Source organism: Xiphophorus hellerii, chromosome 6 (assembly GCF_003331165.1).
Source record: "Xiphophorus hellerii strain 12219 chromosome 6, Xiphophorus_hellerii-4.1, whole genome shotgun sequence".
Classification (NCBI taxonomy): Eukaryota; Metazoa; Chordata; class Actinopteri; order Cyprinodontiformes; family Poeciliidae; genus Xiphophorus; species Xiphophorus hellerii.
Window position 1 is genome coordinate 21,251,398 of NC_045677.1, and position 16,954 is coordinate 21,268,351.

Consider the following 16,954-nt stretch of genomic DNA (forward strand, 5'->3'; position numbering starts at 1 on the left):
TCGCCACCTCCCCTTCCTCTCTTTCTGTCCTGCTTTCTCACAGCTGCTCTGAGTGCGATGACAGTAAACACACAGAAGCGTTTCACTCTTATTGACCGTGTTTCTCAGCAAAAGCAGCCACAGTTTGATCTCCTTTTTCCACCGTCTGCTGTGGAAAAATATGGATTTCTGGTTGTTTTACTATCCTGCACTACACCAAAAACACTGCAAGCTAAAATAATCTGTTCTTTCACCAACATATATGGCATAACCCATGGTTTTGGTGTTCACACTCAATGTTTTGTCATTATATATACAAACAGTGTTTTGTTGAAATAGATCAGCCAGCAGGTGGCGTGAGAGAGCTCCAAAGTAAACTGGAAGAACCGATTATGCCATAAAACTTCAGTTTTCCTCTCTTTCTTTAGTTTGTGGAGGGAGAGAGCTACACTTTTCAGATTTTGTTTTGGTGTTTTCATCATTAAAATCTGGTAACCTCAGGTTAAATGTTAGCTACAGCTTAGTAAGTTTTAAATCATTACAACTGAGGAAGTAAATCTTTCAGTGAAGGTATACTTTTAGGAGTTTAAGCAGCTGAGGTAAAACGGCATACATAAAAACAAATGAGACACGTTGATACTAATTGTATTTTTACGTTGTTAATCCTTCTCCAGGACAAGGTGCACAGAATTAATAATGAGGATTTTAATTCAAATTCAATTCAAAAATACTTTTTTGATCCCAAAGGGAAATTAATTGTTGTTGTAACTCATTAATCCAAAGTCTTCAAAGAGTTATTGTAGACAGTGATGGCCCTTGGCAGGAGATATTTTAGAGAAATTGTAAACCTAAATCTAGTATTAAACCCGGACACAACTGGTTTTGGAATAGATAAAACAAGCTGACATTAAGCTTCTAGAAGAGTGTCCATAAAACCCTGACCTGATAGAAAATGTGAAGCGATATTATCTTTTTGTACTTCCATTTCTGTTTCTACTGCTTCTAAAAACAACCTAAGCTCTTAAAACTTAGAATATTTTGGCAATAAGTTAATGTTTATGGTGACTTGAAAATTATCTGTTTCAAAAAAAACCTCAGAATGTAACATACAGGCACTCTGCTGTTACCTAGCAACCCCATGGAAGCCCAGCCTGTTACCTAGCAACCAAAGCAGAACTCCAGCACATTTGGCCAACTGGTTTTACAGTGGCTGCTGAAACAAAAAACAAGAGTTTTGCTGTTGATGTACCATCCAGAAACCACTTGATGCTTCTGCGTTTTAAAGATGTAAACGATGAGTTGGGGGGCATGGCCATAAGCAGCCTGTTTGGATTTAAAGTTACAAGCTAGCAAAGTTAACATTTTGTTCTAAAGGAGCGTAAAATAGGCAGAACTGATCAGACTAAAAATGTAATGAACATGTTTTGTATAGCCTATAGGCCAATCCTAACAGAAAAGATGATTTGAGGACTCTCGAAGTTTAGTAGATGAACTTTAAAATCAGGGTCCAACAGCCAATATAAATTAGCTCTACATTTTCTGTTAAAAAAATTTACAAATATTGAGTCAGAATTATGCCAGAACCTTGTTGATTTTAACAAAAACCACATGGCTAATTTTCAATTTGTTAACCAAACATTAGAGGTTGTGTGTATTTATTTGAGCCAGTATAATTTTTACACTGTTTGGATTAGAAAATACCCTCAGTAAATTCCTGCTTGCAAATTAATTAAAGTTTTTTGTTTTATAATGACACCTTTCAATTAAAAACAGCTTATGTACTCTCTTCATGTCACTGTTTCTAATGGTGACTGAAAACTTACGTTCCAGAAACAAAGCTTGTTAAAATCAACATGTAAGTTTGACAAAATGTAACAAACTCTAGATTAAAACATTAGCAACTGTGTTTGGTGCCATGTGACTAAGTGGACAGCAAAAGAGGATGTTCTGCTTGAGTGGTGCGTCCATTTTCCAAAGGCGAACATTGCCGCAAAGACAAGCAACTGGCGCCAGCCATCAACCCCGCCGCCCCTCCCTCAGAGTGATCTGTAATTATGTCAAGAGGGGAAAATAGTGTCCCTTTGAAAAGTGTTCTTAATCAAACCCAATTAATTCCGCTCTTTTCCCTTATTATTTTCACCGTGGACCGCGTCCCGCTAGCCAGCCTGTTAACTAGAGCCTGGGCCCAGCAAAGGTCGTGCTTGGTCAACCAAGATAACATCATAATGCATGTAATTAATTACTAGCTGCAGTATGTCATGAGCGTATTCTGGGTGCAGTTTGCATGATATTCTCTGATTAATCATCTCAAATTATTCTACAAAGGCTCTCAAAGCTAAATTTTATGGGTGCATAAGATGATAAAAATAATTCAGTGGTTGAGAGATGATGTTTGCCAATTAAAACTCTGATGGACATTCATTTTATTCAACCAGAAATTAAGATAAGTTAAGAGACAAAATCTCCTCTGACATGCAGGTATTGTCAAGGTAAAAACAGAAAAATGAAATCAGTAAATACAAAATTAATCATGAACATGCTACACACTTTATTAAAGTTAAATAAATAAATTAAATCTAAGTGTCTTTTAGGGATCATTTCTCACACTTTGAGCACAAAGTGTTTAAAAAATACTTTTACCTAGTTTGCCTATCTCTGTAAGTGCAGAGTTAGGCAAATTTATTTATTCAGGGATTAAAAATTTGTATTTTTTTCTTCTTTCAGTTTCAAGTTTGGTAGTTTCAGCTGACTTCATGACTGTTCGCAGATATAAAGTATTTCCAGCGCTGCTGTGTTGTATAAAAATGGACCAAGGAGGTGGAAGAAGAGATGAAACTGAGTTTTGATTTTTGTAAATAATTCATCCTGACTTTAGAAAATTGTTCCAAAAGTCGAGGAGAAAAAACCCACAATCAATAGCAGGAAAGGATAAAAACTTATATATTTAGGTGAATTATACCATTTACATGAGTACTAAAATTAATGTCAGTCTCTCTTTGAGCTTGAAAATGTTTTTTTATGGTAATTAATAATAATGTTATCTGGTAAAATTGTCAAATTGTCCCCTACTCTTATTTTTTCCAAGTACACATTTATAACTTTATCTATTTTCTGTCCCCTTTAAGCACCAAATTTCCAAACATATTTCAAAGCTGTGGATTCATTTGAGTATCTTAAACAGTTAAAATGTAGGAATAAGGAACTGAGCATGAACAAATCTCTACAAAGTTGAAAGACTTTCCTCCCTCCTAACACAAAGAGGGACATTTGAGCCACACAGGCTACTGGAGGGCAATTAGGGCTTAGCCCTTGTGGCCTCTGCAACCCGGCTGACTGGGCCCCCCGACGCCCCCGGTTGGGCCTGATGGAGTGGAGCTTCATCTGCCTAACGGGCTGGCAAGGCTCCACAGGTCTGAACGGACACAACAGGCTCCCATCAGGCCTGCTCTCCCTGTCATAGCTTACATTGGCCTATTGTCAACCCGTGCTTCAAGTCATTTTAGAGCCTCACTAATGGACGTGTGGAGAGAAGACAAAGTGCTTCACATGCAGCCTCTAAATAGATTAATTGCTGTGCAAGTAGAAAGTGAAAGCTGCTCTAAACCCAGGAAGATACTGAGCAATTGTGCAGAATTGTACAATTGATAATATGTGTGACGTTTATATTTTTTATGTGGAAGTTAATCTTAACTCATTGGCTTTTAATTCATCCATATTCAGGATTAGTTGTGTTGATTCCACATTTTTACTTAAACTTATAATTAAACAAAATCTTACCAAGTATTTTTTGTCTAGTTTCTACTGGAAATATCTTATTGCACTTGAAATAAGTCAAACTACTTTACAAGTAACTTTTCAGCAATATTTATTAAAAAAAAGTTCTAGATTTAGGTTTAATAAATCTGCCAGTGGAACAAGACGTCTTAACTTGTAATGTAGGAAAAATGTCTTGTACTGGCAGATTATTTCACTTGTAACTCATACTTTTTCATGAATATTAAGGAAATATTGACTTAAAACAAGCTCCTATGTCTTGTTGAAAAGTAACTTGTAAGTTAATTTTGTCTTATTTCAAGTGTACTAAGAAATTTGCATGAGATAGAAGACAAAATACTTTTAGACAAAAAGATTTCATGTTGCTGCAGTGTTTATAGTTGGGAATGTCATAGCATAGGCTGCTTAGTTACATCCTATGCTTATTTAAATTTAAATTAGCATTTCTAAAATTAAAGATATGAGCCTGAGTGAATCCACTTAACTTTGCTAGACTCCTATTTGAATTTAGTGAATGAAAATCCCATTGACATAATACTACAACATTATCAATAGCAGTTTAAATTCAGCTTAAATTCCCACATTGTTCTGTTTTTTCATCTATTATAAAGCCTATATCATGACAGCGACATGAAAAATTATCAAAATACTTTAAGTAGGCAAAATTTTATCTATTTAATCAGACTTACAAAATTAATCATTCCTCTGAAAGATTTAGATTTAAAGTTATCTTTGTTCAACCAAGACGTTTGGAAACGACAAAGACATCTCAAAAGATTTATATAAAAAGGCAAAAATGTTTTTATTTACATGTTGAAATCTATTTATATTCTTCTCAATAATTATTATAATTGCTAACTAATGTTTTGCTTGTTTCCACATTTTATTTTTACAGATGTGCTCACTCTAATCTTTAGTTTCTTCCACAGATTCCCTGTCAGATTTAAGTTGGGACTCTGAGACACTAAAAATATTAATCCTACTACTAGTAAAAAGAAACAGAATTACTTTAAATATAAATCTACCAGTGGTGTGAATGTTTGTCTTACTTGTTTGTTGATTTTATGTTGTGGTTGATCTGAAACATTTGTTTCATAAAGATATTCAGGAAAACAAGCAAAAGAGTTTCTGTAATCATCTCATTTACTTTCATTTATAAGAAAGTTGGCTCCAACTTCTTAAAAATTCAGCTTCATGCTTTAATTTAGTGGGTTTGCACCATTAATTATACACAGCAGTATATCCTTGCAATGTCACCTGACTGTTTTTAAAATTAGCAGTACTTCCAGGAAGGATTTATTACAAATATGAGTAGCGTATTTTACCACCAATAACCATAATCATCATAACAATAAAACAAATTGTCAAGTTTGTTTGAAAAGGACGATTTAATCTGGTTTTAAACAGGGTTTTTCAAGGGTAATTCAGGCCATTCTGTCTGTGGCTGAGAATCCAGGGTTAATCGCTTTAAAAGCAGTAATTAGGTGTTAAGAGGTATGCTTGTCTGTTTAAATTAGCCTCCAAATCAGATTACGCTCTGTGACTTCCGTTAACCTCGCTCATCAGAACTCAATGCTCTTCACAGGCCGTTTTAATTATTTAAATATAAATGCCAGGATTCCCTTTAAACCCATTCCTAAGTTAAAATTGAGCAAACGTTTCTACTCTTTATAGCCAGATGTACAACTCTGTGAAAAAGGATTTCCCCCCTTACTGATGTCTTAAGTTTTTGTTTCAGATCATCAAGCAAACATTAACATTGGACAAAGACGACCATAATGAGTCATTTATTAAGGGAAAAAATGTCCAAAACTACCAGCAGAGCCGTGTGTTTCCATCTACACATCAGCAAATTTACATTTTTTTAAAACCATCTTAAAAGAGCATAAAACCAAAGTAAAATTGAGGCAATTATGTCAGATTTTGTCATTTTCATTAAGATTTTGTAATGCATTACTTAAAGAAAATGGCTGTGATTCCTATCAGCCTAGAAACATTTACAAAGTCAGACTTTGGGACTCTGAGATCTATTATCCACAAATGAAGAAAACAGAACAGGGATGACTGGCCCACCAAAACCAATCAGATAAGTCACAAAACAACCCAGAAAACATCCAAAGCACTGCTGGCCTCATTTCCATCAGTTAAGGTAATAAGTTCAGGACTTAAAAACATAAAAAACCCCGACTATCTTTAGCTTTCGAGGCAAAATCACCTGCTAACCAAAGAAAAGCCATAAAATATCTAGAACCCGGCTGTCAAACTCATTTTCATGTTGGACCGTTTCAAAATCTTAATGTTCTTAAAGGGCCGGTTGTGCCAGAATGTATTGATAAAACCCATTAAACTGTTAAAATATCAATAAATAGCTTTTTGTTTCAGCATTCAGTGTTTTGTAAAATTAAATGTTTTATTTGAACATCTTTTCACACTGATCCGCCCATCCAGGATTTTGTGATTGTTTTCGTGGTTTTTTTGCAATCAAAATCATAGATTTTGTGGTGCTAATTTACAAATACTTTTTAAGGAAGCTTTACAATATTTGCGCTAATATAAGATGTTAAATGTTAAACTTTTTATTAATCGCCGTGTCGATCGCGGACTACAACCTGACATCAAGTAAAGCTGAGGCAACAGTCACTTAAACCAAATGCTTTGGCCAATTTTGAGAAAGAATTGCAGTAAAAAAATTTGAAAGAAATGTGGGGATCTGTTGACTTTGTGTGAATTTTAATTGTAATTTGGATTCTAAAGAGCCACATAAAAACCTACGGCGGGCCAGATTTGTCCCCAGGGCCTCAAGTTTGCCCCATGTGGTCTAGATGATCCCCAAAATATGTGGGAAAATATTCTGCGGAGTGGAACCTTTTTGATCTGGTTACACCTGACATGAGCCTAAAAGCATAACAGAATGATAATACCACACACAGAGTCAAACATGGCGGCAGTGCGGTGGCCTAGAGCTGATGTTGCTTTAGGATCCCACTTTAATAGGATCATAAAATCTACTTTCTAGCCACTCCTCTTTGGGATTTCTACTAGAAATCTCCAAAAAGTGCAAGATATTAAGACCTCTGAATATATATGAGAACATAATACCCTTTCTGCATTCGCTCTACTGGCTCCTCATCACTGCAAGTACTGAATACAAGTACTAATTTCACCACAACATCTTCCTTGCTTTCAACACTCAAACCGACTCCATCTGTGCTGATGATAGCAATAAATAAATCACTTTTTATTATTGTCAAGAAAGATGAAGCACGATGACCCAAAGCAGATCAGCAAGTTGACATCAGAATGGCTCAAAAAGAACTAGATGGAGGTTTTGGAGCGGTATTTTGAAAATCCAGACTTGAATCTAATTGAGATGTTGTGGCATGGCACTCATACTCGAAAATGTTTCAATATATCTTCAATGAAACAACTTTGTAAAGAAGAGTAGTCTGAAATTTGTCCATAACCAGTTCTTATTAGCAATATGCTGACAAGGGTGGCACAAATAGTGATGTGTCCATGAAGGAAATACTTTTTAAGTTTAAAAATAAGACTGCTACCTGGAAACAAATTGTGTGTTTACTCTGGTTGTCTTGGATATTAAAATAAGTTTGATGATCTGAAACATGCAAATAAGCGCCAAAACAAAAGAAATCTGCAAGCTACAAACATTTTTTTGCAACATAATTTGTAAAAAACAAGATGTTTTTAATCCCGTAAAGCCTAGAGAAACAAAAAATATTACATCATTCAAAAACAGTGAAAACTTTACAGCTGTACAAAACCTTCAAAGCAGAATTTATTGGCCGTTAGTCCTCAAGAAGACATTTTTATATCAGGGTTTCTTGCAAGATCTTCACAGGCAGCTGTAGAAAGACCTATAAACGTATGTTTTGAACAAACACCAAAACAAAATCAGAACACCACTTAGTTAAGACATCAAACATATATAAATTTGTTCAGATCTGTCAATAAAATCCATTAAAAAACTTAGCTACCTCTGACAAAATGGCTTTAAACTGCCTTTCTGTTCATATATCTGGATGCAAATACAGTCTAAAATAAAGACATGCACGTTTATACCAGGACAAAAAGTGTCTAATTTGGGAATCCACACCTAAACATTGGGAGGCGCAAAACCAAAGTTTTACCAATCTCCTAAGAATTGGTCATATTCAAAGAAGACATTGAGAAGTTAATTTTTAAAGAGTTAGTTCTCTACATCTTTGGTTCCACACATCACCGTCAATGGTTTATGAATCCAAAAGCAGTCTGTAAACATTCACAAGAGAGAGATCCATTCACATTAGGCAGCAAAATCACATGTGCTGCCAAGTTTTATCCATTGACTGAATGTGCTCTTTAGCCTTCATCCTGAGCGCGGCGATGCTGGTGCTCCTGTCGTCCTCTATCGGGTACTTATCGTTGAAGCTTGGTGGACACTGATAAGGAGGTGGGCCCATGGCCTGCATGCCTTGGACCATGCCAGGTGGACTGTTGAGGAAGCTGTGGCTGGAATAACTGGGCTGCAGGGCCTGAGGCGACCCCATGAATCCTGGGATGGTGTGCATGGGCGTGGCACTGGAAATAGGCGAGCTCAGCCAGGGGTCGAGTGGCATCGGGTTGGCCACCGGGCCAACGTTGGGAGGCATGGGGGGCCGATTGAAGGATAACATTGGAGAGTCGTGGAGCTTCATGGTGCTGGTGTCCATCTTTTCTTGCCGTCTCCACTTTGCTCTTCGGTTCTGGAACCACACCTGGACAGAGAGTCAGAGAGACCGAACATTGAGGTTTTCATTGGACTTGCTGACATAATGATGCATTCACACCAGCCTGCTTAATTTGCTTTAGCTGAACTCTAGTTTATATGTCCGGAAAGTCTGGTTTTTGTTTGGGGAGGTGTGAATGTGCAATCGAACTTTGATGCAGACCAAAAACGCAAACTCTGGTCTGCCTAAAAACCTAGGGTTCATTTTGGTTGAAGTGAACTATGATGCGGTTCGAATGCAATGTGAATGCCAAGCTCCCCCCGAAAGTGGACTAAAGCGCAGGGCATTCTGGGTAAATACAACCAAATCAAACGCATGTGTCTAGTGCTAGCGGGAGAAATGGCTTGTGGTCTTACACCAAAGACAGAAAAGAAATCCTACAATCAGTAAAATTTGATACCATTCTATTTTTGCTTACATTTCGTGAAAAAGGAAGTTGTGCTGAGCGTCTTCTTCAGACCTTTGTGTTGTTTTTCTCAGAGGTTCTTGGTTGAACTGGATTTTCAATTACATTGGTTCATTTTGACTCAGTGCAGTGTGAAAGCGAACCGCATCAGCTAAAAATGTAACAAATATTGCAATTTTGGTGCCCAATGAAACCGAGTAAACCAGACTATAGATGTGAAAACACCTTTAGAGACTGTGATCTTCAAGACACAACTTAACAACAGTGAGTAAAACAAAACAAAAGATAAAAACGAGCTCTTTAGTAGCTGAATTCAATGTTCTTGATAGACCTCTGAGAAACAAAGTGGTTTGGTGACAGTCACAGGAGATATTAGCCAAGATTACCATCAACTCTCAGCAAATGAGCATCATGCCAGTCATGTTCAGTGTTCCTTCAACGTATAAAGAATTATTCAGCTTCCTAGCATCATCTAGGCTCTAACTAAGCACCCACTCAGTGATTTACTTCAGTCTTTACCTGAACGCGAACCTCAGGCAGATTGACTTTCATTGCCAATTCCTCCCGACTGTAGACGTCCGGGTAGTGGGACTTTTCGAAGGCTCGCTCCAGCTCATGGAGCTGGTAAGTAGTGAAGGTGGTACGATTTCTTCTGTGCTTCTTTTTAGCGTGCTCTTCCTCTTTAGTTCCATCTGGAGAGTCTTCAGCAACGTCCACCTCCTTGTGCAGATTGCCTAGTTCTTCATCACACTTATCGTTGGAGAAAAGGTCAGACTCTAACATGAAAAAGGGTTTAATAATTAATATTTAGTGTTTCAGAAAGACACAGTATATCCAGTTTGATTTAAAAATCATCCATTTTTAATTTTCCTGAAATCCATGATCCCCATGTGGGCCTGGACCCAAATTGGTTTACTATAAAAAAGTTAACAAAAACCAATTGTATATCACATCTAGGACCAATATGGGTTGGGCTATTATCTCATAAAGTCTATAAGCCATCTGCCCATTTTTCATCCCACTATGAACATTTTTGAGTCCCATATGTATAATAAATAAGAACCAGAAGTGTGGCAAAGATATCATGCAAAATATTTTTTTCTGTTTATTTTAGACAATAATTCAAGCTAGGATAGCATATTTATAGCATAGAAGTAGCTTAGTTCACAAATATTTGGTTTTATAGTCATAATTCCCTCTCATTTTCAACTAAGTTGCAGACATTTTTTAAGTGTAGAAAATTCACTTAAAAAATAAATTAAATTGGACCCTTTAGGACCCGTTTGTCTGATTAAATTACTAATTTTTACCCAGAAATGCAAAATTCTCTTCCTATTATTAGATTTATCTGCTTGCAGATATTTAATGTGTGTCAAGCAAACATGAGTTTGATTGAATTAGAGTCAAAGTTATGGATTTGTATGGTTCTGTGCTTTCAATTTTCTGTATTTAACAACATTTATTTAAATTGGGCTTTATATTAATTAAACTGATTTGTGTTTAATTGGATTTTAATTAAACCTGTACATTTGTAGTGGCAACTAACAAATTAATAAACAAGATTACACCTATAAAACCTTGAAAATTAAAGTTTTGATTTTGTTCCTGATTGCCACATAAATTTTTGATGAGTCAGCATACCGGCAGATGAGTCCCTTTAACGGTTTTTGAACTCGAGGTATTTGGTGAGTCCAGCTGACATCAAGTCTTTCACTTAATTCAGTAATCCCATAGTAACAGATGCTGCCTGTCAAACCTGCGAGCCTCTACTTCCTCTAATCTAACAAAGGAATCTTCACTTCACTTCTGCACAAGCAACAAGGCAAACAGTCAGATTCAACAAAACAGATTCAGATGTTCAAAATCAATTTCATGGACATATTTCGGTATATTAAACAAGCCTTTTGAGTGAGAAATAATCACTTTTTTGTTTAAAATATGGATTCAGAGCACAAATCCAAAGCCTAGAGACCAGAAGTGACCTCTTAGCTTGCATGAAAAAAAGGGTTTAACAAAAACAATACAATTCTACTTAAATAAAACTATACAATTTATTAAATTAAGGCAAACTGACAATTTAAAACAACATTAGGATCTATATAACACTCAAGTGAATCTGATTAGTAAACCAAAGCAACGATTCTGATGGATAAGCATTGCTCTTAAACTTACGGACATTATTATTATTAATATATTTATTCTATTTTCATTACTACTTAAACTTCTTATATGTGTTTCATTTATTTTATATCCCTCCTATCCCAACAGTTTGGTGGGTCTGGTTGCTGTGGAGTGTCAGCACAGATTTTCTCAAAGAAGAGAATAGAAAGTTTGCCTGCTGCTTAATAAATAAATAAATAAATACAAAAATTAATAAACATATAAATTAACTGTTAAAATCTAAATGGATTTTGTTTTTGCACATTTCCAATGATCTACATGTCAAGATGAGTGAAACCAAAACATGTTTAAGCATTTCTAACTATTATTCAATATGGTCCCTGCACCCATTTATGTTTATCAAGTTAAAACATATAATGGGAAACAGACAAACCATTTCTGAGAACTCTTCCTCTTCAACAAAGTTGATGTTTTCCTCAAAAACTGACAACATCGAGTCTTATTTCTGTTTTATGCCCTCTAGTGGAGGACCGAAGTACTACAGGAGGCATGTAGCAGTTTAAACAAAAGTCTTTGGCTCTTTCAATATGGAGTTTTTATGCATTTAAAGACATTTTTTAGTGGTGGTTACAAAAGACTAAATGTAAAAAGTGATTATTGTTTTGAAAACGTGATCTTTAATCGAGTCATGTATTATATAATAACTTATGGAGCATTGAATGTTTTTACAGAGAAAGAGGAATGGGCATCATGTTTATGTTTTGATACTTCAGTCATGAACGTCTATTATAAATTCTTAATATTTAATTTCTAAATGCAATACTGTAGCAATTAGAATATTTACACATTTTGTAAAAATAAGCATTTAAATCTTTAAAGTAAATATAAGTTATTTTGGAAGTAGGAAGAGTTAACAGTTTTTCTGATAGAAAGTTGGTATTTATTGTGTTTTAGAGGAAAATGATCAGACATTTTCGGGTCAGCAGCAGCGTCTTGCTGGACGGACTCACCATGGTAGGCAGCATGCTGGGAGCTGTCACCCAGTTCTGGTAGATGCCCGAATGGGTCTGTTTGGACCTGCTTTTCAGGATCCTGTGCGTTTGCTCTCGAGTCTTTCGGACTGTCCCCGCCTCCCACCGAGTGGAGCAAAGTCTCCTGGTCTTTAGTGAATCCCAGAATGACATCGATGCTGTGGACCCGACCTCCAGCGCTCGACCCGGCGCCTTTCCCCATGTCATAGTTGTCCACTATGCCGTGTCCGCTATCGTCCACTATCCCAAGGGTATCCATTGACAAATGCATCCGAGCCTTTCGGATCTCCTTCAGTGTTCTTGGTTAAAAACAGTAAACGACTTCTGGCTGTTGTTGAACGCTCTTGTTCTAGTTCATGTGCAGGAAAACAGACGATGCCAAGAGTAAGGTGCTCCAAAGATCACTTCAACGATGAAAGCAGCAGAACTAACTTTCATCTTGGTCTGCAAAAGGGAAAAGACTATTTTCAGTGCCTCTTATAGACATTTACGTATATGATTTTTAGAAGAAGTTTAACAGTCATAGTTTATTTACTTAGTGACAAGTCATAACACTTGTAATTCCTTGCGAGATATGCTATCAGCAAATATTGGTTTGACAACAGACTGTTGAATTGTTGTTAAATTTAAAGTCAGCGTCCATATTTTAATGTCATTTCCAGTTTCTTTTGATCACTTCCATCTTTTAAGAGTTAATGCAAACCATCTACATAGTGAAGAAGTTGTCAAAAAGCTTACAGGAAGTATTAGATAATCTTACCTTTAAGTTTCACTTTACTTCCCAGATAGTGTCCATGTTGTAGGCCATAAGTACACCAACAATATCTTCTGTATGCACTTGTTACTCCCAGTTAAGTCCTTCAAATCCCCTGCAAACAATTGCACGAAGGAACTAATGCTTGTGATCCATGCAGCAGCAGCAGCAGCAACAACATGTAATGTCTTTCTCTCCTGACAAAACTCTCCTTAACCACATGAGACACCAAAAAGCTGTCGGGGGGGAATGGTAGTAAAACCAGAGGCTTTAAGAGGTTTATTAATTGGAATCCTTCCCCTTTAAGAATGACTGACAGTTGTTTTCTGGTCAAGTAATTGCTCCAAATGTGTCCTGCTTTCAGCCCTCAGAGGGAGGCCATTGCTAATGAAGCCTCAACAAAACTTTCTTTCAAAAACTCTATTGTTCGGAAGATAATGGCTTGTGTTCGGTGGTTTTCTTTTTTTGATAATCCCTTCATTCTCAATAATGTTAGGGGGAAACAGACCCAGTCTCATACTGTTTCATGTTACGGGCGTCTTCATTTTTAACCTCAAAATGGATGTTATGCAGCAAGTTATTATTCTATATTTTTACTTGACTTGTCATAGCTTCTGAAATCACATGCTAGCAACAAGTTGTGTGCTTAATTCGTGTTTTGCATAATTCTTTTGCATGTTCTTCTTCTTAAACTTAAAAAAAGTATACATTTTAATAATTTATGTTTGTCAAGATTATGTAAAACGTCCATGTAGAGTTTAAAAGCCAGACTGTAGTTGTTCTTTCATTGTACAGCCTGTAAGTTTCTCCTTTGCCAGCTGGCAGAACCAAAGCTGCCGCTACAGTAGGTGTTGCAGAGATCAAGCCCGTCCTTAATGAGCCTAAAGACTTCACTAGGAGATTTCCTCTGACCTCACTCCCCCCACATGTAGATATATTTAGGAGCTCTTTGCACGTCATTAACAAAACCCCGACATGGAAAAATGGCACAGAATTTTTTTTTTTTCCAAACTGCATCCCCTTTCCTTACAAAAACATCATGACAACAATCAGGGTTTATTTATCTGTTTTTATTTATAGATGTACCTCTTTTTTATTTTACTGTACTCTTATTCTGGTGAAGTAACCCTGCACAGGTGACCAGTCTGGGCAGCTCAGAGGCAACCAGTGGATGCATGCATGTCTGCAGTCACTCCAAAGGTTAATCAACCAATTAAACTAACCAATTAACTCATTATGCATATCTCTGGACTGCGACAGCATCAGGGTGGAAAATTTACATCCTTTAAGAAAAATTAAACGACCAATATTTTTTGTTAGTTTGTTTGTGTTTTGCTAAAACCAAAAATTAAAATCAAATTCTCCTTGCACACTTCAAACACGTTGAGTACAACAAGCAATTATTGTTTCTACATTTTGTGACAGGAGCTGCCTAGGAAATGCATTAACATCTCAGAATCAGTGACATGTTTAAGCAGCTGAGCTGAGCTGAAATTTAAAAGCCAACAACTACTTAAAGGCCTGCCTCTGCTCTGCTGCAGCAGACTGGATGCAGGTTAAGTGGCTTTGCAGTGACCACGTTTTCCGGGTTGTTGGTGTTGCTTTCCAAGAACGTAGCAGTTGAAAAGCCTGATACTTTTGCCTTTGAACAAAAAGAAAGAACTACAAGATGCCAGCACAGCAGGGGATTTGAAACCAAACACATTTAAACCATATGGCAATCATAAAGAAAGTCAGCTATTTTTGAGTGTCTCTAAATGTGTCTCTTAACATCTTGTGGCAAAAAACTCCTTAAATTTAGCTTTTAAATAATTGTTTAATGAAATGGGTTTTTTTCTGAAGGAAGAACAAACTTAATAAAATAAATCTCTTAATAATTTCAGCACTATAAATCTGAGATAATTGTGCCTTGAATGCATTTTTATAAAACACCAGTTTTGATTTCCTAGGCAAAGTCATTCAGTTGGTTTTAGTTTTTACAGAACCAGCAGGAGCAAACCAACTTTGGGCCCTGAGGTTCTGCACCTCAGAGCCCATATTTATCACATATTTTATTATATGATAAAATATTTGTTTTTCATCTGTCAGTTTGAATCAAAACTTTCTGTGATATTTGAGTGGCACTTTAAGCTCCCATTCTTACCCTTAAAACTATAATCCAATCTTAAATCAAATCAAATAAATGTTCTTATCATGCATTACTCTTTAGCTTACTCCATCAATGACTAATATTTCCAATTAGCCCTGCGAGATGATTCTAATAGCACCCAAGTCATAGACAAGAGAAACTGATAATCATTTTATCACATTAATATATTAAAGCTGTCCCTCTTTGCTTGTTTCCCCATTATCCTAATTGAGTACAAATTGGTTAAGAGGGTGCAGCACAGCTATCAAGCGCCTTACTTTTATCAGATGACAATGTAAGTCCCTTAGATCCTATTAGGAAGAAAGCAGCTAATGTTTAAAGGCGCTGTGTCAGCTTACCAGGGGAAAGGGGGATGGTGAGCTGCAGAGGGAGGACAGGACACGACGGAAAAGGAGGGTTGGATCAGGTGGCGGTCCAGGAAAAACCCAAAGACAGTCTGCCACCAGCGGGATGGGTAATAATGACGGCTCAGCTTCATTCTTTACAAAACAGGCAGAATTTAAAACCAAGAATCCAGTAGTAAGATATAATAACTCCTGTAATCCCTTCATAATCTGCATTTTCCTGTTGCTGCATTTAAATGTTGTCTGGTTACTAACAAGAACTGGTGTTTTATAATTTAATGAGACAATTCAAAATAAAGTGCAGCGTAATTGTGATGTGTGAGGAAAACAAATGAATACTGAAGTCTACCAGCTCGTGAAGCAACTTAAACTCCATCAGATTGGATGTAGGATGTTTGTGGACCACCAATTTTTCAGTCTTGCCACAGATTCTTAGTTGGGGCTTTGACTGGGCCATTCTAGTACATGGATATTGCTTGAACCAATCATGGAGAAGCAGTATTCAGCATTCAGCTTCTATACACCACAAATCTGGAAAAAACAGCAAAACAGCTGAAACACAGAGTTCCTTTAAATCCAGACTTAAAACACACCTGTTCAGTGTTGCTTTTGAAACATTATAAATGAAACGTTGATAAATATTCTGATATGTTACATCTTGTTTCAACATCTATGTTTCAGTTTTTGACTGTGTTTTCTATGACTGTATTTCTGTGTTTTTATGATGTTAATCACCTTGAAATGCCTTGTTGCTGAAATGATTGACTGATCTGAGCCATTCTTTTTCAGCCACTAACAGGTTTTCTTGGAGTTTTCTCCTGTTTTTGACTCTTTCCATCGTTCCATCGACTCTTCCAGCTTCCCTGTTGTGCTGAGAGCAGACGCATTGTGTGTGTGTGCGTGGGTGGGTGTGTGTGACTCTTTCTGTTGCTACAGGGCAGGACTGATTGGTGCTGCTTCACCTGCTGCAGCTCATCTCCACTCATCATGAGGTTATATTCAGGGAAAGGCAGGACTGAGGAGGAATTGTTTTGCAAGAATTTGTCCTCATTTGTCTTTTTTGGTCCTTATTATGCCTCTGGAAGTTGCTACTTACCTCTTTGTTTTTTCCTCTCTTTTCTTCAAATCTGAGCATCTGCTCTCATAAACAACTCAATAACTCGCCTTGTGGATGTCAAAAGATAAAATATAATAAGCAAGAGGCTGAACTCAGAGGGCACATTTAAAACATATGAAAAATAATATTGTAAAGGTATAAAAAAATGGCATACTGAGATTAAAAGAACAATTTAAGTAAAAAAATGAATACCTGTGTAGATTTAAAAGTTTATTGAGTTTGTTGGGAGCAGTGTTGGTTAGCTGCAGCTGAGATAGCATATCAGTGTAGAAAGTTAACTGAAATTATGACATCTTATCTGACCTTCTGCATGTTTGCTGTGTCCGCTAAAGGGCTCAATGCCAAACTTTAAACGGGATTTTTCCCAGCAAGGTGAAGCCTGGAGGCAAATAGCTGGATTTTATTTTGGGCTGTCAGATTACAAACGTACATCCAGTATATTCAGATTTTATTTTTTTAAATAAATTGAATACTAACATGTCTTGGTAAATTTCTGCCTCACTTTCTGTTGTT

General features: G+C 36.5%; 1 protein-coding gene across 1 annotated transcript; it reads right to left on the reverse strand.

Annotated features, from left to right (window-relative positions):
- Positions 1-7,469: 7,469 nt before the first annotated feature.
- On the reverse strand, positions 7,470-13,063 carry LOC116721336 (retinal homeobox protein Rx2-like). Its single transcript, XM_032564987.1, has 4 exons — positions 12,838-13,063; positions 12,057-12,521; positions 9,445-9,701; positions 7,470-8,507 (listed from the first exon to the last, which is right to left on the reverse strand). Exons 2-4 carry the CDS (start codon positions 12,346-12,348, stop codon positions 8,070-8,072), a joined length of 987 nt encoding a protein of 328 aa, XP_032420878.1. The 5' UTR covers positions 12,349-12,521; positions 12,838-13,063; the 3' UTR covers positions 7,470-8,069.
- Positions 13,064-16,954: the final 3,891 nt, after the last annotated feature.